General features: G+C 53.3%; 1 protein-coding gene across 2 annotated transcripts in view; it reads left to right on the top strand.

The window, feature by feature from the left end:
* IPPK (inositol-pentakisphosphate 2-kinase) overlaps positions 1–23,047 on the top strand; it is a 37,230-nt gene that overhangs the window by 12,331 nt on the left and 1,852 nt on the right. For both annotated transcript variants that reach the window (XM_055128014.1, XM_055128015.1), the window contains exons 4-12: positions 2,264–2,330; positions 3,332–3,453; positions 4,846–4,935; positions 6,496–6,554; positions 7,082–7,154; positions 8,416–8,695; positions 10,250–10,400; positions 10,961–11,063; positions 21,270–21,349. In XM_055128014.1, the coding sequence (XP_054983989.1) occupies positions 2,264–2,330; positions 3,332–3,453; positions 4,846–4,935; positions 6,496–6,554; positions 7,082–7,154; positions 8,416–8,695; positions 10,250–10,400; positions 10,961–11,063; positions 21,270–21,349 (1,025 nt within the window). The remainder of the gene's footprint in view (positions 1–2,263; positions 2,331–3,331; positions 3,454–4,845; positions 4,936–6,495; positions 6,555–7,081; positions 7,155–8,415; positions 8,696–10,249; positions 10,401–10,960; positions 11,064–21,269; positions 21,350–23,047) is intronic.

The raw sequence follows: 23,047 nt of genomic DNA, 5'->3' as shown, positions 1-23,047 counted from the left end.
ACCCACCTGGGTTAGGTTCCCGGCACTTTGCATGCTGCCCCGAGCACCACCGGCAGTGATTCCTGAGTGCAGAGCCAGGAGGGCCCTTTAAGCATCGCCAGGAGTAGTTCCTGAGTGGGAGTAAGCCCAGAACATCGCCAGCTGTGGCCCCCAGACCAAAAAGAAAATAGAATGTCAAGTTGTTGGTGAGTGGAGTTGGCTGAGCATTTAGCAGGTGTGTCAGAGTCAGAGGACTGGACTTGGACTTGGCTCCCCCTGCTGTCCACACTGCCCCCCCGCCCCCCCCCGGAGCCCGTGCCCTGTGACTTTGCCTAGTGGCTGTGAGGTGCATGGGTCCTGGGGACTGCCAGCCTGGTGCTGTGCTACTTCCGTGAGCTTCAAGACAGGGTCATTTCTGTTTTGGTTCTGGCCCAATTTTTGCATTCTTTAAAGTGGAGTGAGAACTAGGGTTTTCATGAGATGATTCCTGTTGAAATTTGGGGATTTTTGTAGTTCTTATTCATTTTTCATTGGTTTGCCATTCAGAATTGGCTTTTTAGGATCTCCTCGCTCATCAGTTCCTAGCATTTTTAGGTAGATGAAAGCCTAGGGGCTCGCTGATAAGCTGGCGGGGAGGGGTGGTGGGTGATAGCAGACAGCAGGTGCTGTAGGGCAGCGGCGGGCAGCGTGGGTGTGGACAGGCCAGTACTGTCGCCCTGTCAACATGGGCGGGGGCAGGGCAGGGTCCAGCGTCCAGTCTGGGCTGGACTGATGCTGCGTCCCCTCGGGATTTTCATAGTAGCCAGATTTCTGCTACTGTCGGGCTGTGCATGGGGCGCAGAAGTAGAGGGCGTGAGGCCTGGACTCAGTTCCCAGTACCACCTCAAAATAATTGGAGTAATGGACAGGGGCTGAGGGCCAGGGCAATAGCCGAAAGGGCCATAGCATCCGCCTTGTGTGTCAGAGCCCCAGGTTCTATCCCCAGCTCCACATGGTTCCCTGAGCACTGCTCTGGGAGCACCTCAGAACATTGCACCCCTCTCCAAATTTCCCTACTGCAAATCAGAAAGAATTCTGCTGCTCTGGAAATGGGGATATGGTGAGCAACGTTTCTTAAAGTGCTTTAGTGTTGGGAAGATGCGGAGAAACAGTGACGTGAAGAGAAGTCACCCTTCATTTTCCATCCTAGGCCAGCTGTGGAGCATCTGCGGTGTGTGAGTGAGACCCTGGGTTCAAGCCTCAGTACCGCACACCCCCTTCTCCAATAAAAATACCAATTAAGGCCTGGAGAGAGCACAGTGGGAAGGGTGCTTGCCTTGCACACAGTGGTCCCGGGTTCTGTCCCTGGCATCCCTTATGGTCCCCCCGAGCCCTGCCATGAGTAAACCCTGAGTGCAGAGAAGTAAACACTGAGCATCACTGGGTGCAGCCCCCGACCAGAATAAATGGACAAGCCCTCCTTTGTTGGCTGCCCAGACGCACTCGGTGCTGGCCCCTGTGCTCCCTGGCTGTGCGTGGGTGCAGTGGGGCCAGAGGTGATGCCAGGAGACCCTGGGGAAGATACCCGTGCGGGTGTCCACTGCTTTGGGCTGTTCTTTTGCAGACTCACAAGAGGACAGAAGGGGGCTGTGAGGGGTCAGTGAGATGGGGCATGGCTGTCTCTGGGATGCTGTGCTGAGGCCTCCGAGAGAGTGGAGAAATGTTAGTGTCTGTTGGATCCGGATGTGCCTTTAAATTATTTCATTCTGAAAACCCACTTGCTGAATTTTTTTCTTTTTTTGATTTTGGGCCACACCTGACTGTGCTCAGGGGTTACTCTTAGCTCTGCACTCAGGAGTTACTCCTGGGTGATGGTCGGGGGACCATATGGGGTGCCAGTTGTCGAACCCCGGTTTGCCATGTGCAAGGCAAACACCCTACCGCGTGCTATTGTTCTGGCCCTCTGAATAAATTTTCTTTTCCTTTTTCTTCTTTAAAAACACATCCAGGTTTTATTTAACTTTATTTATTTATTTTTGGATCATACCCGGCGATACTCAGGAGTTACTCCTGGCTCTGCACTCAGGAATTGCTCCTGGCAGTGGACCATTTGGGATATTGGGGGTCGAACCCAGGTTGGCCACATGCAAGGCAAATGCCCTACCTGCTGTATCACTCCGGCCCCCTGACCGAATAATTTCTTAATGTGAGAAAGCACCTAACAAAATGTACTAGCATCCCTAGCATTTTCCAAAGTCTAATTCTGTAGTCTTCCACAGTGCTGATTCCCTGTTTGTCCTCACAGGAAGTGGTACAGCTGCCTTTAGATTTCGTGAAACAGCTTTGTTTCAAGGTCCAGTCGGAACGGCCAGGTAAGAGCCTTGGACGCACTGTTGCCTCTTCCACGGCACGCTTGTCCTTCCTCCTTTGCCCAGGTCTGCGCCTTCCTTCTCCAGGGGCCCCTGGTGGCGAGGAAGGGTCGGACTCCCCTGGTGCTACCAGCCCCAGGACCTCTCTTGGCCTCTAGTGGGCACCGGGCTCCTGTGTGGAGGCCTCAGAAGGTTCACACTACAGAGACAGATTGAACCTGTTCTAGAATCTGCTGTACAGCCTCCATGGCGGCAGCAGGCAGTGCCCGCTTCTACGGGCATGAGGGACAGGGTCAGCCTTTTGGCCGCAGTGATTTTTTTCCTGCTTTCGTTTGGTCACACATGGTGCCTTCCAGGGCCCGCTCCCAGCTCCTCACTTGGAGCCTGCTGCTGCCGTGCTCCTGGGCCTCTTGCAGCCCGAGTCGAGGATGCCGGGCCCGTACCCAGGCCACTGTACCTGCGGGCACCTGTGGAGGGGGAGCCGGGGGATGCTGCCCTCCTGAGCCCTGGGGAGGGTACCGCCCAGTGGCTGCAGTGCCTGAGGATGCCCTCACTTCCCGCAAGATGTTGGGGGCGGCCAAGGTGCTCCTCCGTTGCTGAATGTCCCTCGGGGTCTGTGGCTGTGGCCTGTCGCTGCCCAGGACTAGGCAGGCATGTCCTGGCCTCTGGACCAGGCAGGCGACTTTCCTTGGGTTCACGCGGAGCCTCCATCCTCCCATCAGATATGAGAACAAGCATGGGGGATTCCTAGGGGGGTTTCCCTCTCCTGGGGTGAACAGGCTTCCCGGGGGCTTGGGCCCGTGGACTGCGGTGCTCCCCCACATGCTGTCCCAGTGCAGAGGGACTGACCCTCTGCTCTGCCCCTCACACCCCTGCTGGCCAGGCTGGCCCTGCCTCTGTGCCCTGCCCCCTCCACCGTCTGCTGGCCAGGCTGGCCCTGCCTCTGTGCCCTGTCCCTCACACCCTCTGTGCTGCTCAGTCTCTCTTCCTCTTCTGCTTCCCAGAATCGCGCTGTGATAAGGACCTGGACACCCTCAGTGGCTATGCCCTGTGCCTGCCCAACCTAACCCGACTCCAGACCTACCACTTCGCAGAGCACCGGCCGATCCTGTGTGTGGAAATCAAGGTGACCCTTGCCCAGGGGAGGGCCGTGTGGGGAAGTGAGAGGCAGGCTGGGGAGCATGTGGATCAGCTGCAAGTGCACTTTGTACTGTTACTACTACTCCCCGCACTGGGGCTGTCCCCCCCCCCCCCACACACACATCCCAGAGACACAGGCATACCACATGCACATACACACCCCAGGCGCGCGCGCGCACACACACACACACACACACACACACACACCCCTGCCCTCCAGCCCTCCAGACACACACATACACACAGATCCCAGACACACACAAATCCTAGATACACACACACACACACACACACATTTCTGCGCCCCCTCCCCCCCCAAATAGACCCCAGACATGCCCAGACAGAGATACTGCCCTGCCCCATAGACACACACACACACACACACACACACACACACACACACACACACACACACACACACACACACACACAGTAGTCTCCTGTCTCCTGGTTCTGTCCTACCCAGTAGACCTCCACAGGGGCCCATGGACTCAAGGCTGTGATGTCCCCTGACTGGGAGTCCTATGGCAGAAGTAGTAAAAGCTGTCGTTGTCTTCCAGGGCCGATGGTGCCCGCTCGAAGCCATTCCACTGGGTTCCTTTTCCATGTCACAAGCTGGGCTTCCTGTGCCCACATATCCTAGGCTCCTTGTTGTTTCTTTATGCTTAACCTCTGTGATGGTGACGTATGAGTCACCCTTGACCCTGAGCACACATGCCCATCCAGAGGGGCGTGTCTCAGCTCACGTGTGATGGGCAACGTGGTCTGCAGTACCCAGAGATCCCACGGCACCTTTTCCATGACTGGCTAGTGAGATCCCATGGCCTCTGTTCCTGGGCTTTCTTTTTTTTTTTTTAATTTTATTTTTATGAAGTTGTTCACAATAATTCATTCCATTTAATAGTTGAACACCAGTCCCACCACCATTGCACCTTTCCACCACTATGTTTCGAATGTTTCCCCCCAAATCCCAAGCCATGCCCCTAAAGCAGAACAGATAGTTTTGTATAGAGGAAAGTGTGTGAAGATTGTTGTAATGCCTTCTGATTTAAACCCCATCCGCTGTGGCGCGCCACTCTCGGTGATGCAGAGTGCAGGAGGTCGCGACTGCGGATGGGCTGCTTTTCCAAGCCAGCAGCAGTGTCATCATTGTCCTTTCCCTAGCAGGTGTTCTTGTTGCGGGGACACCTTAACTGCAGAGGGGAGTATTTGAAGGGATGACGGGGGGAGAGTGGGTGAGGAACCCACCGACCGCTGTTGGAGGTGTTCACTTCACTGTTTGAGGGGATGACGGGGGGGAAGAGTGAGTGAGGACGTAGCATTTCTTCACAGGTCTGTGATTTCTCCCTCAGTTTGCTTCTTCCCTTGTCTCTTGCAGCCCAAATGTGGGTTCATTCCTTTCTCCAGCGATGTCACGCACGAGCTGAAGCACAGGGTGTGCCGGTACTGCATGCACCAGCACCTCAAGGTGAGGGCAGCTGCCCGCCGGGCACCTTCCTGGCAGAAGGAGCCGCTCGGGGCCGGGCCGCGGTGTAGCGGTCTAGTTTACAGGAGAGTCGAAGCAAAAGTGGACATTTAGGATATACTTGTTTCTTCCTTTTTTTACCTTTTTTTTGGTGCAGTAGGGTGAGGGTGGGGTTCTCAAGTAGTGCTTAGGGTCCCCTGAGGCCACCCCTGTTGAGGTGGCAGTGTGGGGGCTCAGGGCTGCTGGGCCAGAGGGACCCCACCCCGGGGTGATCCAGGTATGTGTATGTGTGTGTGGTCTGTGCACGGGGATCACACCAGGGTCCCCTCATGTCATGTATGTGCCCTGGTCCCCACATAATACAGTTGTGAAAGACATAGCAGAAAATTTGTCACTTTAACCATCATGTGCAGCTCTTAGCTATTAGGTCTGTTTATATTTTGCACCATTACCCGTTGCCCGTTTTCATCTCGTAGCACCAAAACTCTGAACCTGCCTAGCACCTCAGCATTGCTGCGTAGCCTCTGTCGCAGCTGACAGCTGTGAGTCTGCGAGTCTGTCACAGCTGTGTGACTGCAGTCACTGTCTCTCCTGGGACTGCTGTTTCATGTAGCTCAGTGCCCGTGAGTCCCGCCCATGTTGTAGTGTTGGTGGAGTTCCTTTCCTTATTAAAGTGAATGCGACACAGCTCCATTTGTTTCTCCGAGGCCATCCTCCATGGACGCCTTTGTGGCCTGTACCTTTTGGCTGCTGTCCGTAATAAGATGCTGCTGGGAATGTGGGTACTTTTATTTTTATTTATTTACTTACTTCTGATTTGGGGGCCACACCCTGCAGTGCTCAGGACTTACTCCTCAACAATGCTCAGGGCTTCCTCCTGGCCCTGCACTCAGGAATCACTCCTGGTGTGCTCAGAGGACCTGTGGGATGCTGGGGGTGGACCCCAGGTTGGTGGCGTGCAAGGCAAATGCCCTGCCACTGTGCTGTCTCTCTCGCCCCAGCAGTGAAGTCTTGACTGTGTAGTTCCTCATAGATTTTCCAAGTCAGAGAATACTTGTATTTAAAGTCTTTCCGGAAACCTGCAGGTTCTTGACAGATACCGTGAAATTGTGGATAGAATGTTAAATCTGATTCCCAAACTTGAGACATGTCGTTTTTGGGGGGCTGGGGAGACAAGTTTGTTTTTGATTTGGGTGCCATGCTTGGTGGTGCCTGAGGGTTGGTCCCGGTGGGATACTTAAGACTGCAGTGCAGGGGTGGCAGGGGCGGGGAAAGGAGGACATTCCGGCGCACAGTGCATGTGCCCGGCCCTTTCTCGCCAGGGCACTGGAGTATAGCGGCTGGACTGGTGGGTGCTCGGGTTGGGGCCGGCCGGGGCCAGGCACTGGGCTTCCCACTCGGCCCGTGATACGATGTCATCTCTACCGCCTCGCACTGGTGGGAGCTGGTGGGTGTCCTTGTAGTGGGGGCGGGGGTCCTCATCCCACAGCCCCCTGGCTCTGCTGCTGTTTGAGTTAGGACTGTCCCATGTGGTCACTGACAGCTCCTGGTACCTCCTTACAGGTGGCAAACGGGAAGTGGAAACAGGTCAGCAAGTACTGCCCCCTCGACCTCTACTCAGGGTAAGAGGTGCAGCCGCCTTTCCTTCCTTCCACAGGGTGGGGGGAGTCTCTGTGAGGTGGGGGGGCAGGGACCAAGGTCACGGACAGATGCCCCGGCTGACGCTGCCTGGCAGGGAGACTTCGCCACTGTGGGCTGATAAAAGCAAACCTGAGGCGGCGACTACTCGTGCCCCTTGGGAAGCTGGCGGGGAGAGTGAGGGCGGGGGGGCAGGCTGGGTCCTGGACTTCCTCCTGCACCGGAGCCGTCCTACCTGCCGGCTAAGTGCCCAGAGCACTGTCCTGTCTCCCAAGGGCAGGGCCTGCCCCAGGACCGTGTTGGCCTTGGACCAGGGAGTGGAGGAAGGGCCCAGCCCCCCTTTCCCCCATGGACGAGTGGGGCCTCGGCTTGGGCCGGGGACTCGGTCCAGCAGAGGCGTCCTGGGAGCTCTTGGATTGTTGCCTCTGGGCCTGTCCCTGGTCCTCAGGCGTGTGACGGCCGGGGACGGGAAGGTAGCCGGTGACTCCATGCAGGACCCTTTTGCTTGCAGAAACAAACAGAGAATGCACTTTGCCTTGAAGAGCCTGTTACAGGAGGCGCAGAACAACTTAAAGATATTTAAGGTAAGAGTGGCTTCCGGCCAGGCGCCACGTGGGCACGGTGGCCCCCGGCCTGCTCTCGGGTCTCCGGGGCCCGGCAGGTGGGGCTGCGTGGGCTGAGGCGGCCTCTGCACGGCTGTGTGGTCCTTGTCCCGGCCTGTCCTCCAGGTCACCTCCTGTGAGCCCAGGGTCCGGGGCAGAGCACCCTGCGGCTCCTGAGGTCGGGGGCCTCCCTCAGGCCGCTGCGTCCCGGCCCGCCCTGCATCTTCTCGGCCCCTGTGCTTGATTTGGGATCAGAGGCTGCGACTTGGGGTGGGGCTGGGGTACCCTGTGCCTGCTGCCTCCCAGCGTGCCCAGGGAAGCCGAGAAGGTGCAACGCCTTGTCAGTGTGTGGCGCGTTCCATGTCCCCGCACCTTGGCGACCGATTATATCGCCGACATTTGCCCTTTGGCGAGGTGCCTTTCAGTCTCTCCTGGCTCCCTGATGCAGGCCTCGGGCAAGGGGAGATGAGCAGGGTTAGGGCTTGTGAGCATGTGCTCTGGGGCCCCCTGGCTTCCCCTCCTTGCCTCACCCCTCCCTCTGTCCCTGTCCTGAGATGCATGAGGAATGTTCGAGTCTGCTTGTTGGACTTGGTTTCGGAAGGCAGGAGGAAGGCTTTGCCTAAAGACAGACTTGCCCCGAGCTGTAGGTAGGCCAGCAGACCCAGCTGTGATCCCCTGAGCACCACCAGAAGTGATCCTGAGTGCAGAGCCAGGAGTAAGCTCTGAGCCTCGTTGGGTGTAGGCCCCCCAACAAAACAAGACCAAGACTGGCCCACCAATGACCTGGCGACCTCCCCTCCCCAACCCCCCCCGGCAAGCCTGCACCCGGCCTGCCCCTCTCCGGTGCTGCTGGCCTGCCATGTTCTGCTTGCCCAGAAGTTTTGTCCGCTCGGCTCAGGGCCCAGCCGGCACCGTTTAGCCCTCAGTGGCCTTTGGCTGCGGGGTGGGTCTCTGGGGCCCGTCCGTGGCTGAGTTGCGCCAGGCCACAGGTGGGCTGAGTGTCCGCAGGTCGGGCCTACACTCTGCCTCTTAGTTGGGAGGATTTTCCTCCTGTTCGCTTTCCAGGGGGATTTGCCTGAGGGTCAGCGGCAGGCTGTGGTGGTCAGGCTCCCTGGTGGGTCACCGTGTCCCGGGGACCCAGCTGGAGGACAGTGTGAACTGTGGGCTCCTCCGCCCAGCAGGCTGGGGGTGGCGGGGTCTTGGCCAGCCTGACCCCTCTCCCTCCCGCCTCTCCCTCCCGTAGAATGGCGAGCTGATTTACGGCTGCCGAGACTCGCGCAGCCCCGTGGCCGACTGGAGCGAGCTGGCCCACCACCTGAAGCCCTTCTTCTTCCCGTCCAACGGGCTGGCGGGCGGGCCGCACTGCACGCGGGCCGTGATCCGGGAGCTGGTGCGCGTCATCACGCGGGTGCTGCTCAGCGGCTCCGACAAGGGCCGGCGCGGCCCGCTCTGGCCGGGTCCCGGGCCGCGGGGCCCGAGCGTGTGTGAAGCCAGCCCGTTCGGCAGGGGCCTGCGCCGCCAAGGTAGGCCTGGGCTCGGGTGTGGAGACAAGGGCCGGGGCCGCTGCTCCTGGCCTCGGGGCCTCATTGGGACCCCCCAAACCAGGCCACCCGTTTCCTTCTCTCTCTGGCTTTCTCGTGTGAAGCGCTTGAGGGCTTACGGGTTTTTTTCCACCACCCGGGAGTGCTGGGGGCCGAGCCCAGGGCCCCTCACATGCAGGGTAGGCATGCTGCCTCTGGTGTGGCAGGCTTGCTCTGAGGTCCCCTGTGCCCACGTCCTCTGGGATTTGCCGTGTGTCTTCTCGACACCTTCGTGTCCCCGTGCACTCTGACCGTGCATGGCTCGGGACCCAGGCTGACCCACAGGGCCAGCCTCTTGGTGGCAGTGCTGTGCAGAGGGATGTGTGGACACGGACTGCCTCCCTTCAGACCCCAAGCTCTGGCTGTGACCTGGGGGACTTGTGACGGCACAGCGCGGCAGTCATCTGAAACTTTGCTGCGGGTGTCCGGGCTGCTCCTCCCTCGCACCTTTCCTTTTCTTTCTTCTTCTGTGTTTTGGCCACACCTGCCAGTGCTCAGGGGTTATTCCTGGCTCTGCACTCAGGGATCACTCCTGGCAGTGCCCTGAGGACCAAATAGGATTCTGAGGGTTGGTCCCGGGTCGGCTTTGTGCAAGGCAAGTGCCCTCCCCACTGTCCCATTGCTCCAGCCCCCTCTCAATCTTCTTACCTCCCACTGGACTCTGTAGCCACGTCCTGTCCTGCTGTGTGCCCACAGCAAGTTGGGAAGACCAACTCGAGAGTTTTTGTTTGACTCCCCCTTTGGTGCTCCATTAGCCCTCAGGTGTGGCTGTGCCATGGGTGTGGGGGCTGTGGCCCTCTGTCCTCGGCACCTCTCAGGTGTCACTCTCCTTTAGCAAGGTGAACCCTTGCTGCCCAGACATCGTCACCGACCCTCTGTCTCTGCTGAGATTTTCTTAGACAAATCAATTTTTATCGGGTTTCCTTGGGGCCAAAGACACGATTATTCCTAACATTCTGATGAAGTTACATCCCTCTTTTGGGCCCCCGAGTGCTTGTCAAGTGTAGAAATGGTGTTGGGAAGAACGCGGCCAGGCTGGGAGTCACCCGTCAGGGCGGGTCCCATTCTCACCTTCCCTGCCCGAGCTGGCGCCGGCTGCCCCTGCTCACGTGTGTCCCGTTCACACTCGGCCGCAGACTCAGCAGGCGCCTCCCCGAGCTCTGAGCGGCCCTGCCCCGGGTCTGCTGTCCGGCGCCTCTGCTCTCCGGGCTGGCCCTCGGGCCCGTCCTGCTCCTCACTTGCAGTCTGGCTGTGGTCAGTGCTAATGGGCCCTGACCCCACAAGGCCCCTGTGGGACGGTCCCCTGCCGGATCAGAGGCCCCACGTAACCCTGGGGGCCGTGCGCTTTGCCCACCCCTCGTGCTGGGCTGAGGTGATAGTGGGGGCTGCTGCAGAGGGTGAAGAGGCTCGGAGCAGGGCCGCGCGCCCCTCACTCCCCACCCTGCCCCGCCACTTTCTTCCTGCCGTGCCAGTAAAACCTCTCCTTTTCCCTGGTAGGAAAACACTCCCCCGAGCACTCGGGGTTACCGAAGGGCTGTCTTCTGTACAAAACTCTCCAGGTGCAGATGTTGGACCTGCTGGACATCGAAGGCCTCTACCCTCTGTACAGGCGGGTGGAGCGGTACCTGGAGGAGTTTCCCGAGGAGAGGTGAGACCCGTGCTCCCGAGGAATGGCCTTGGGCGAGGGCTGTGCCCGGAGTCGGGTGGCAGAGGCCTTTCAGGAGGGAGGGCCCTTGCCCGGGCTCACCAGGGATCCAGTGACCAGGAGACCCCCAGGCCATTCCCACAGGCCGGTGGTTCCGTGTGCTGTGTCCAGGCAGAGCCTGCAGGGGGCAGTGGTGCTCCATGGCCTCTGTGCTGCTCCAGCCAGGCGGCGCCTGCCAGCCCTGTGCCGCTGCCTACACTCCGCCCGCCCGTCTCCTGAGTCGGGGGTCACTGTTTTCCACACCCAGGCCGGGCAGCGGGGGTGGGGGGGGCTGCTGCGTCTCCCTCCCCGCCTCGTCCCGTCCTTAGCAACCCCGGCCTGGGTCTTGGCTGGGCCTCGTCCTGCTGGAAACTCTGACTCTGTGGGAAGGAGGTTAGCCCTGGGAGGCGGTGGGCCTGGCGGTGCCCCTCAGGCCAGATGTGTGTCTGTGGTTGTTGGCCGTCTCGGGAACATGGCCCAGGCACGCTTGTCACTGCTTTCCCCCATGTGTCTCTCTCGTGCAGAGAAGCGTTGCAGATAGACGGGCCTTATAATGAAGCGTTTTACCAGAAGCTGCTTGATCTCTCCACTGAGGATGATGGGACCGTGGCCTTCGCTCTGACAAAGGTGGGCAGAATGTTCCAGAAGTTTCTAACTCCAACCTGAGCCTGCGAGACATGTTGTTTTCAGCTGCCTGTCTCTGATGGCTAAAGCAGCAGGTCTGGGATTAAAAAATCAAAAGGCTCAGATTTCTAGTTAACTGGATGGAATGATGGTCTGTGACCTCAGCTTTCACACTGGACGTCCCTTGTTTCGCGCAGGCCCAGGCCCAGCCCTTTCCCTGGTGCCGGGACCATCTCTGTGTGGGCGGCTTCCTTCCCCCAGCACACAAGCCAGAGGGCATCCTGGGAAAATCTCTTAGGGAAAAACCCCAACCTTGTTCTTTCCTTTGTTGTTCGGGAAACCAGGGCATTCAGAGGCTTCCTAAACTGGAGGAGAAAGAGATCACACAGCTTCTCTTTCTTCAAAAACGGTTTTTAAAAAGATTTTGAGCCATACCCTGTGGTGCTCAAGACTGACTCCTGACTCTGTGCTCAGGCATCCTTCCTGGCAGGGCTCGGGGGGCCCTGTGGGGTGCTGGGGTCAAACTCGAATCAGCTGCTGACAGGGCCAAGGCCTTATACTGCTGTGCTGTCTCTACGGCCTCCAAATTACACAGTTTGTTTCAGTAACCTCAAATTGGAATTTAGCTTTTCTTCCCATTAGAAATGTAGCTACAACTGCTGGCGACCGTCAGGGCCCTTTATTTTGCTCGAAGAGAAAACGGGTGTTTCCATGTACTGTCATTACTGCACACAGCAGCGTAGCAGCATGTTTGTTTCTCCCAAGACCTCATTATATAGTCCTGTGTAATGTGGTTGTTTTTAGAAATGTTTTAGCATCGACTAAGATCCCTGTAGAATGTATATCTTAACAGTGCACGGCCGTGACTTCAGTCTTTGGCACTGGGGCTAAGTGCGTACTTGACACGATCATTCTGCCCTTATCTTAGGGCTCCAGAAGCGTTATTCTGAGAGGGCTCCATGCTCCCTGGGCTCCCTGAGCCTTTTAATAGATGCTAGCAATGGTGAAGGAAGCATGGTTTCCTGGGGCCACAGTGGTGAAAAGCAGGCACCAAACAGTGCCCTGGTGTCTGCGCCCTGGCCCTTGTCCTGTCTGTGCTTCCCACACGTGGGCAGCTGCCCTCTTTGGCTGCTGTTGGGTGTTCAAGGTGGAGGGCAAAGGTCCACTTCAAAGTCATCCACTAGGGGCTGGCGCGATACAGTGGGAGGGAGTTTGCCTCGCACACTGCCAACCCGGCCTCTGTCCCTAGCACCCCATATGGTTCCCCACCCTGCCAGGAGTAATCTCTGAGCATTGCCAGGTGTGAACCAAATAACCCCCACCCCCAAAAAAATAAACCCCAAGATTGTCGATGAGGGGGCCAGAGTGATAATATAGTGGGCTGGGCACTCTCCCTTCATGTGGCCAGCTTAACACTCCATCCGAGTGATCCCCGAGTACAGAGCCGGGAGTAAGCCCTGAGCACAACAGGGTGTGGTAAAAACCAAAAAAAAAAAAAAAAAGAGAGAGAAGAAAAAGAAAAAGCTTTTGGGAAGCCAGATGGAGATGGAATTCCTTTTCGGTTCCCTCCCCGTGCCCTTCCACTGTCGGAGCCACCCAGCAGGCCCTGGTTCCTGGCTCCGGGCGGGGCCCACAGCGTGGGGTGCCGGTGCTCCCAGGGCCTGAGCCCGTGGGCATGGTGCTTGCACTGTGTGCTCGGCTGCGGCTGGTGGGAATTGCTGTTGGCGCCGGGACCTCAGACGGCAGAGCTGGCAGTCTTAGACAGTGGAGGTTTTGGGATGGCACATGCCATGTGTGGTGACGCTGGCTGTCTGATTCTCTGGCCACGTGCAAGGTCGGGCTCTGTACCCTGTGCTGCCCGTTCAGGCCCAGGAGCAGTCCAAGCAGGGACTGTGGTAAATGTGTGGACGTGTTTAGGGCTGTGGCCATTGGTAAGGCATCTGATCTTTTTCTTTCTTTCTTTTTTTTTTTTTTAAATTTTTGGGTCACACCCGGCAATACACAGGAGTTACTCGTGGTTCTGCACTCAGGAATCACTCCTGGCGGTGCTCAGGGGACCATATGGGATGCTGGGAATCGAACCTGGGTCAGACGCATGCAAGGCAAACACCCTACTCGCTGTGCTATCGGTCCAGCCCCTGATCTTTTTTTTTTCAAATGGGATATTTTTCATTTGTTTCTTATTTAATTATTCACTTTGCCTCAGGGTGCTCTGGGGACCAACCATCTGTGGTGACAGGGATTGAACCTGGGTCAGCTGCGTGCAAGGCAAATGCTCTGTCCAGTGTCTGATCTCTTAATCTTGACAGCGGAAATTTAAAGTTAGAAATTACTGCCAGAAATGAAGATATTTGAAAATCAGAAATAACAGTAGAACCCCCCCACCCTGAATCACCAAATTGATACAAATGGTGTTTCAGGTGTCTAACAAGCCTCAAAATAAACACAGATAAATCTATAATTATTATATCAATTTTTCAAAGCATCTTTCTTAAAGAACAAGTAGATGCAATTCAGTGGCTCAGGTGCTTGCCTTTCTCATGGGTCTCTTTGGTTTCACCCCAGACTGTACATGGTACTGCACGAACCACTAGGGGTGCTCCCTGGGCAGAGTTGGGAGAAAGCTCTAAGCACCACCAGCTATGACCCAAACCCACTCCCCAGAAAACCACCAGGAGTGATCCCTGAGTGCAGAGCCAGGAGTAAGCCCTGAGCACTGTCAGGTGTGGCCCAAAAGCAAAAAAAAATAAGTAAAAGTTATTACCGAGGATCCGACAGTATAGTCAATTTGAGATAGGGGTAGATATGAACCCTTGGTCTCAAAATCTTAAGATGCCTTTAAAAGTGCAGTTATCATTGAAAAAAAGTCTATAGAGCAACTTAAAACAGATTTTTTTAAAAAAATTTTTTTAATTTATTTTATTGAATCACCAAGTGGAAAGTTACAAAGTTCTCAGGTTTATATCTCCGTTATACAATGCTCAAACACCCATCCCTTCACCAGTGCCCATGTTCCACCACCAATAAAAACAAAAACAAAACAAAAACAAAAGCAAAAACAAAAAACAGTATACATCCCACCCCTCACCCCCCAAGTCTCCCCCCCTGCGTGAGTGATAATTTCACTTCCTTTTCTCTTTACCTTGATTACATTCCAGATTTCAACACACAACTCACTATTGTTGTTAGAGTTTCAAAACAGACTCACTATTTTTGTTGGAATTTATCCCCCAAGAATACAGCTCTTTTAACAAGGAAATATTTGATAATAAGTTTTCCACTGATGAGAATGAAGAGATAAAATGTCGCGTGGCCGCTACTGCAATTTCTGTATTATAGTAATTAAGTCCGTGGAGATTTAAGTTGGAAAATGAATCATTTCCCTTCCTGGACCAGCATGTAGCAAAAGCTTAGTTCACAGTCTCCATACATGGGTGCAAGCACTTGCTGGAACCCCAAATCCTAAATTGTCTCTGGTTCCCGCTCGTTCCACATCCATCGGCTGTGCAGAGGCATGGGCACCCAGGCCGAAACCCGGCCGGAGCCGAGCACCGGCCCCGGCGGGGACTGCCCCGGTATCCCGCGGCTGTTTCAAGTTTCAAGTTCAAAGCACATTTTTTTTTTTCCGCACCAAAAGTTCGTACCTTCTCAATGGACCCACAAAATGTCGGACACCACGCCTTCTCCCGGAGGGGAGAGAGACCAAGAAGGAAGGCTATTTCCTCCGTTAGCCAGCGTGGGGCAAAAGCTTAGTTCACAGTCTCCATACATGGGTGCAAGCACTTGCTGGAACCCCAAATCCTAAATTGTCTCTGGTTCCCGCTCGTTCCACATCCACCGGCTGTGCAGAGGCATGGGCACCCAGGCCGAAATCCGGCTGGAGCCGAGCACCGGCCCCGGCGGGGACTGCCCCAGTATCCCTTAAAACAGATTCTTAAGTGTCCAAAGCAATTTCAACAAATTCCAGAGGACCCCAGGTGGGTTCTTGACCATAAGGGAACTTTGGCCCTCATGAACACATAAAAGAATACATACAATGAATACATATTGCTGTAGCCAGGGTTTGGAGACAACCCAGGCCTGATGACAAAGGCACACAGGGACACCCTGTGGCACTGAGAGAAGAGGAGACCCTGCTGGTTGCCGCAGCCTGGACGGGACTGGAGGGTGTTGTGCTGTGTGAGTGACCCAGCGGGAAAGGCAAATGCTAGATGGCCTCACTCTTGGTCTACAGACAGACAAAACGAGGAAACAGACCTTTTCGTATGATGACGAGCCTTAGTCCCGGATTAGGAAGTGGACGAAAGCGAGTGTGGCGGGGGTGTTGATGTAGACTGGACGTAATGGGGCCCTTGGTGTAGGGTCTTGGGTCTTCTTAACAAATCAGGAGTAAAAAGGAACTTTCTGGGACTGGTCAGATGGTCTTAGCGGTAAGGGCTACCCTGTATAGCTGACCCCATGCCATGCGCACGTAGCACACATGCCCAGCCAGAAGCACCATCCGGGTGAGAAAATAATGATAGAAATGATACAGTGTTGTCATTTATATAGTGATAAAAATGAAAGGGCACTTCCTTTTATGATGGTTATATATTTGAAAAAAATTGAATAGAACCAAAGACAGAACCCTGTAAACAAACAATTTACTTAGTAGCAAAATACTTTGTCTTTGAGTTTAGAAATAAAAGTTTTGACATATAGTCACAAAGTAACTGTAATAAAGTTTAAAAGAACAAAAAGAAACAAAGTGAGAATAAGTTACTTAGTAAGGCTGATAGGCAAAAGAACAAAGTCAGTTGCACACCCAAAGATCCACAGTGAACACTTTTTTTGGTTGTTGTCTTTTGTTTGTTTCTGGCCCACACTTGGCTGATTCCTGGCTCTGCTGTCATTCATGGTTCCTGGCGGTGCTTGGGGACCCATATGGATGCCAGTGATTGAGTGCAGGTTGGCTGTGTGCAAGGCAAATGCCCTGTTCATTGTACTATGGCTCCCCCCCCCCCATTGAACACTTTTAAAATGAAAAATGTTTTTGTTTGGGGAGCCGTGCTTGGGCTACTCCCAGTTCAGTGCTTGGGGTGGAGGTGGGGGTCACTGCAGTGGTTCTCAGGGGCCACGGGGGACCCTGCGGTGCTGCTGCTGGGCTCCTCGTGTAAGGCACAGGCTCCAGTAAACGAAACCTTACAAAGATGCCACCAGCATCTAAAATCAAAGAGAAGGTTGACTTCAGCAGTATGCCCTACCAAGTGGGAGTTACCCAGGGTGGTTTCAAACATTCAACAAAAATAAGGTCATGAAACATAGCAATAAAATAGTAACATGATAATCTACGGACACAGAAAAGACATTTCACAGAATCCAACATCCTTTCATGATTGAAAAAACAAGAACTGCTACCACAACAAAAAAACCCAAACCTAAATCAGTTAGAGAGGGGAACTTCTCCCACATGATAAAAGACATCTGTGTAATGCCCACAGCTAACATCATACATAACTGTCCAAGACTGACCTTTCTCACTATAAGAAAGACCATAAACTTTACAGGGATGTCTGTCTATATAAACCGTTTATTTGTTTATTTTCCCTTTTATTTATTTTTTAAAAACTTTTTATTGAATCACTGTACGATATACACTTAAAAGCTACTCATGATTGGATTTCAGTCATACAGTATTTCAACACTCATCTCTCTCTCTCTCTCTCTCTCTCGCTTTCTCCCCACCCCCTTTTTGGTCATTGTGGTTTGCAATATTGATACCGAAAAGTTATCAAGACTATCTCTTCACCTACTTTTAACCCTCAGATCTTGTCCAGTGTGATCATTCCAAGCTATTATTGTCATACTTGTCTCTTCTCTATCTTATCTACCTCAGCCCCACACACACTTGTGGTTAGTTCTAACCATTACCATCCCTCCTGATCCCCGTTTTCCCTGGCCATGGCTATTAATCTTCTATTATATATGTGTCATTCTATTATTTATATGTCACAAATGAATGCAATCATTCTATGTCTGTCCCTCTCCTTCTGACTCATTTCACTCAGCATGATACTCTCCATGCCCATCCATTTATAGGCAAATGTCCTGACTTCATTTTTCCTGATAGCCGCATAGAATTCCATTATGTAGATAAGCCATAGTTTCTTTATCCATTCGTCTGTTCTTGGACACTCAGGCTGTTTCCAAATTCTGGCTATAGTGAACAGTGCTGCAGTGAACATAGGAGTGCAGATGGTGTTTGTGCTGTGTGTTTTTGGGCCCCGAGGGTATATTCCCAGAAGTGGTATTGCTGAGTCAAATAGGAGCTCAATTTCTAGTTTTTTGAGAAATGTCCATATTGTTTTCCATAATGGACCAATCGCCATTCCGACCGATTGAAGAGAGTCCCTTTCTCCCCACATCCATGCCAACACTGGTTGCTTTTGTTCTTTTGGATGTGTGCCAGTCTCTCTGGTGTGAGATGATATCTCGTTGTTTTTATCTGCATCTCCCTGATGATTAGTGATGAGCATTTTTTCATGTGCCTTTTGCCCATTTGGATTTCTTCTTTGAGAAAGTTTCTGTTCTTTTTATCACCCCATTTTCTGATGGGTTGGATGCTTTTTTCTTGTAGAGTTCAAGCAGTGCCTTGTATGTCCTTGATATTAACCCCTTATCAGAAGGGTACTGGGTGAATACCCTTTCCCATTCCGTAGGCTGTCTTTGTATCCTGGTCACTTTTTTTTTTTTTTTGAGGTGCAGAAGCTTGTTAGTTTAAGATAGTCCCATTTTATACAAACCATTTATATTCAGCATTGTACTAAAGGGCTCAGCTTGGGCAGTTAAGCAAGAAAATAAAATAGAAGACATCCTAACTAGCACTGTAGCACTGCACTGTCATCCCGTTGTTCATCAATTTGTTCGAATGGGCCCCAGTAACGTCTCCATTGTGAGACTTGTTGTTACTGTTTTTGGCATATCGAATACACCATGGGTAGCTTGCCAGGCTCTGCCGTGCGGGCGGTATACTCTTGGTAACTTGCCGGGCTCTCCAAGAGGGATAGAGGAGTTGAACCCGGGTCGGCCACGTGCAAGGCAAATGCCCTACCCGCTGTGCTATCACTCCAGTTCATCCTAACTAGAAAGAAAGAATAATCTAGCTCTGTTCACAGATGATCTCACAGACAGGATCCCAGGGAGACCACCCAGTTGTTGAGCTGAGTTGCAGACTGTAAGATGTAACTACAAAACCAAATTGTGCTTCTATGCATTGTCAGCGGTCAATCCAAAAATGGAATTATGGGAACAACTCCACTTACAATGTCATCAAAATGAAGAAAACATCCAGTAATAAGTTTAGCCAAGTACAAAATGTGTACTCATGTTTGGAAAAAAAGGAGGAACATGGGGCAGGAGCGATTGCACAGCTGGTAAGGTGTTTGGTGTGCATGTGACCATGTCACCAAGCCAAGTTCAATCCTGGGCATCCCATATGGTCCCCGAGCCCCGCCAAAAGTGATCTGTATGTGCAGAGTTGGGAGTAACATCGGGTGTGGCCCCAAAGCAAAGAAAGAACAAGTTTCATGTTCTGATACTAACTTCTAAATCCTTTTGATTAATACTTGCACTGGATATCTTTTTAGGTAGGTCTTTTGAAAAAAAATCCAAATTTAATTTTGGCTGGTTTTTCCTCTCCTGACATCTTACTTTTTTGGTTTTTTTTTTTTTTTTGCTTTTTTTGGTCACAACCAGCAGTGCTCAGGGGTTACTTCTGTTGGAGCTTGTGGGGATCATATGGGATACGGGGGATTGAGCTTGGGTCGCCGCGTGCAAAGCATGTGCCCTGCCCACTCTATTACCTCTCCAGCCCCCATAATTGCTCTTGTTACTTTACTGCTATTTACTGTTTTCAAGTCCAAAGGGCATGTGACTATTCAGGCAGCTCGTACCCTCACGATCTCAGGCATCGTTTTTCACCGTGCCCCGGCCTGTTCAAGCTTTGCCGTGCTGGGTTGTGTTGTTTTTGTTGGACACCCTTGAACATGTGATGGCGATTAATTCTGTGACTCTTTAGTGACTTACGTGAATCTTGGAGTCGTCCTTGAATCAGTGGCGTGATGTCTCCCTGCAGCTTTGGAGTCCCGGTGGCCTTGCCTTTCTGCTCGGGCCCTACCCTCGGACTCCTGGGCACAGCCTCTCACTTGTGTGCAGGTCATGTCCTTTCCTTGGTATTTCCCAGCTGGTTTTCTTGCCATGCCTCATCCTGGATGTTTACTGGCTTTCCTTCTATTTTAGCTTCTCTGCTCAGTCAGTTTTTTAAAAAAATTTGCTGTTTAAATGACTAAATCAATGGATAATTAAATTTTGTATTTTTCAGTTCCAAGTGTTCTAAATGATTTTCAGTTTTGTCCTGTGTGGGCCCACCACCCATTTGGTGTCTTACACATGCAGGGTGTGTGTTCTCTCCCTTAACCTTATCCTGGGTCCCCCAAAGGCTTCGCTGCTGGAGGGATGGCAGGTGGCACGCCTGGACATGCGGAGTGCTTACCTAGCTCTGTGATCAGGGATCACAGTTGGCAGTGATCAGGGGACCCTGTTACGTGTCAGATCTAACTGGGATTAGCCGAGTGCAAGGCTTTAATCCCTGCACCTTCCGTCTGGCCTGAGAGCACGCTTCCTGTATGCCCATTGCTGATTGCTACACGTCGTGCAGCATTCTCCCACCATTTCACTCGTCTTTCCCCTTGACTTTCCATACACAAGTACTCTGTGGCCGCTTCCCTCTTCACTCTTAGGCATTGAGACCCTGTCTATTGTTTATGGTTCTGGGTTTTGTGTCTTGCAGATTAGGACATGATAATATTTTATGTATCTATTATTTTGTGGTGCCAGGATTGAAGCCAGGCTCATATACAAGCAAGGCAAGTCTCTACCAGCGAGCCACAACCCTCAGGCTACCATCTGTTTTATTATTGATTTATTCTTGCCTTTTTGAGTCACACCCAGAGATGCTCATGGGTTACTGCTGCCTCTGCCCTCATGAATTACTCCTGGCTGTGCTCGCGGTACCATATGGGATGCCGGGCAAATGCCCTACCCGCTGTACTCTCGCTCTGGCTCCTGTTTTTGAATTTTTAAAAATCAGTCATACTTCTCTCCAGTTCTTTTGTACATTAAAAAAATTTTAATATTTTCCCGAATGCCCAATTTTTTTGCTACATCATGAGTGAAATGTAGCTTCCTACAGGTCTTCTAAGGGCGCTCAGGCCCGAGGTAATGGGGTGAGTTCCCCACTTCCCCATGAAGTTCTGTCTAGGGTAGCACCTTGATGTGGCTTCTCTGGTGCCGGCTCCCAGAGCCCTGTAGGGCAGTGGCTGATAGGAAGGCAAGAGGTGATCTGTCATCAGATGAAGGCTGGGGTGCTGGGGGCTCTTTCCCCTGGGAACTAGGTTGTTCCTGTCGGAGTGAGAGCGGTTTAGTGGCTGGGCAGATAGTGCAGCGGGTGAGGCACTTGCTTGGCATCTGGCTCTCCCCGTTGGATGCTGGGCACTGCATGGTCTTCCGTGCATCACCAGACACGCTGTTGGCTGAAGTGGTGGCCTGGGTCATCCATGTGCCTCAGGGCCTGAATATCACACAGCCGTGGGCCTTCACCTCGAGCCATCAGCCCACCTGGCCAAGAACCTCTGGAGGCCCCGTCTCCCCCCAGCCCCCAACCCAAAGTCAGAGCTACTCAGAGTTAAAAAAAAAAAATTGATTTGCCAAAGTTCAAGGAGGAAAGGGAAGATACCCTGTGACGCGAGCGGGTCTGTGCGGGTTTCTTCCTGTGTCTGTGACTTGCTCACGTAAGCACACCTGGCTTATGAGTCGGTGGCCTGGTGGTGATTTCATTCCCCCTGGTACCTCCAGGTCTAACACGGCATGGAAAACACGGGTCAGATCCAGCACAGAGGCCTGAGTCTAGCCTGCTGTCTGCTGGTGACACAGGGTCGCTGGAGGGCAGAGTTCACGTCCCATCCGTGAGCTGTGACACTGACAGCCCGGAGCATAGCCTGCAGCATTCTGCCCTGGCTGTGTGACGGCCCTGTGTGTGTTTGCGGGGATGAGTCCCACATCCCCCGTTGGGAGCGGGGTTCGTGGGCTGCCGGCCACAAGAGGGGAGGGCCGAGCTGGCCTTGGAGGCCCCTGGCCCAGGGCGCGCTGGTGCTGACCTCTCGTTTCCCGCAGGTCCAGCAGTACCGGGTCGCCATGACTGCGAAGGATTGCTCCATCATGATCGTGCTCTCGCCCTGCCTGCAGGATGCCAGGTGAGGCGGCAGCCACTGGCCATGTCCTTGACCTTCAAGCATGTATATGAACCCTAATGCTAGTCTCCCCATGTTCAAGGCCCCTGTAGGCAGGGCCCGGTGTAGGCTGAGGCCTAGCTCCAGTAAGACAGCAGCATATCCTAGATTGCATGCTGTGCAGGGGCTTATAATTCAGCCAGAAAGACATTGATTTGTAGGGAAGACTTTCCAAAATTGTTCAGTTCCACTGAAGATCTTCATCTTTTTGTTTGGGCGGAGAGTTGAGGGGGATGGAACACCTGCGGTGCTCAGGGCTTACTCCTGCCTCTGCATTGTAATGGGACCTGGGGACCATTGGGGCTCCAGTGATTGAACTCAGATTTGCCACATGCAAGGCAAGTGCCCTCTCCACTGTGCCCTCTCTGTCTCTGGCCCCAAGGACGCTTCCTTCATGACCCCTAAGTCCAACGGAATGAAATCCCAGCTGTTTAGTTCCAGTACTGCTATGGCTTGCCTGATTCGCAGTTTATCCGGGCACTGTCCCGTGGCCTCAGCAGCACGTTAGACCTCGTAGGAAGAGATGTACTGACACATGCATTTACTTGAAGGACAGCACAGGGGAAGGACAAAAGGTGGGGCAGAGAAGGCGTGTTGTAAGCATTGATGCTTATGCTGATCTAAAGATGTTTAGGCCCAGGATAGTAGTACACAGGCCGGGCATTAGCCTTGTACATGGCTTCAATCCCTCGAGTAACCCCTGAGCATTGCTGGGTATGGCCCCCCCCCCAACAACAAAAAAACCCTGAAAAACCAGAAATGGAAAGTTTTGTGAGCTGAAGAGCTGAAGAGGAATGAGAACTCAAAGAAAATTCAGCTTTTAAGAACTTCTGGGGGTTCTGAAGAGAAAGAACAGCAGGGCCTGCTGGGCTCAGGCCCTGGGCCCTGGGGTCTCAGGCTGTGGACACTCTGATCTGCCGTCATTTCTGTTTCCTCACTGGGCCACTCCTGTTGCTGCAGCACCCTGGCCCTGGGACTGTCTCTCTGGCTTCCCTGGTCTTCCTCTGAAGCGCCTGCCAGAGGGCCAGGGCACGTGACCAAGGTGGCCAGCTCCAAGTCCAGTGCCCCTGGAGCGGCCTCAGCACGGAGAGGAAAAGGGTCCTTTGGGAGCCACAGACACAGGGCCCTGGGCTCAGTGCCAGACTCTGCCCAAGAGCCAGCCCCGGGCTGTTGTGCCAGTCTGGGCCGGTGGGTCCTGCTCTTCCTACTTACAGCCTCTGCCTATCTCCCTTCTGTCTCTTTACTCTTCCCCCCGGGCCTGTGGGCTGTTTCTTTGTTTTTGGTTTTTAGGCCACACTCTTCAAGGCAGGGGCTTTGGGAATGGATGTTTCCTCGATTTTATTTTTTTAAGTTTTCTAGATATAGGAGAAAGTAAGTATGGGGAAACCAAGATTCCTGGAATGCTTCTGTCAGGCTACCTGGAGTTCACAGTGATTGATTTAACCAGAGGGAGCGGTGTGTGTTAACATAATCAAATGCTCCTTTGCACAGTGAAAAAACCCTCCTTATCGTTATCCCCCAGGTGCCAAGCGGCGCCACCACCAGCACCTTTCCGGCTTGCTGCCCATCAAATTCAGATTTGGTTCTAAACATCTGATTTAGTCATTCCATTGTTAAAAAACACAAGCACACCTAAAAATATGGAACACTGTAGAGAAGATT

Source organism: Sorex araneus, chromosome 2 (genome assembly GCF_027595985.1).
Source record: "Sorex araneus isolate mSorAra2 chromosome 2, mSorAra2.pri, whole genome shotgun sequence".
NCBI classification, from domain to species: Eukaryota; Metazoa; Chordata; class Mammalia; order Eulipotyphla; family Soricidae; genus Sorex; species Sorex araneus.
The sequence above is the reverse complement of the archived record's forward strand: the minus strand, read 5'-3'. Positions and strand labels throughout refer to the sequence as shown.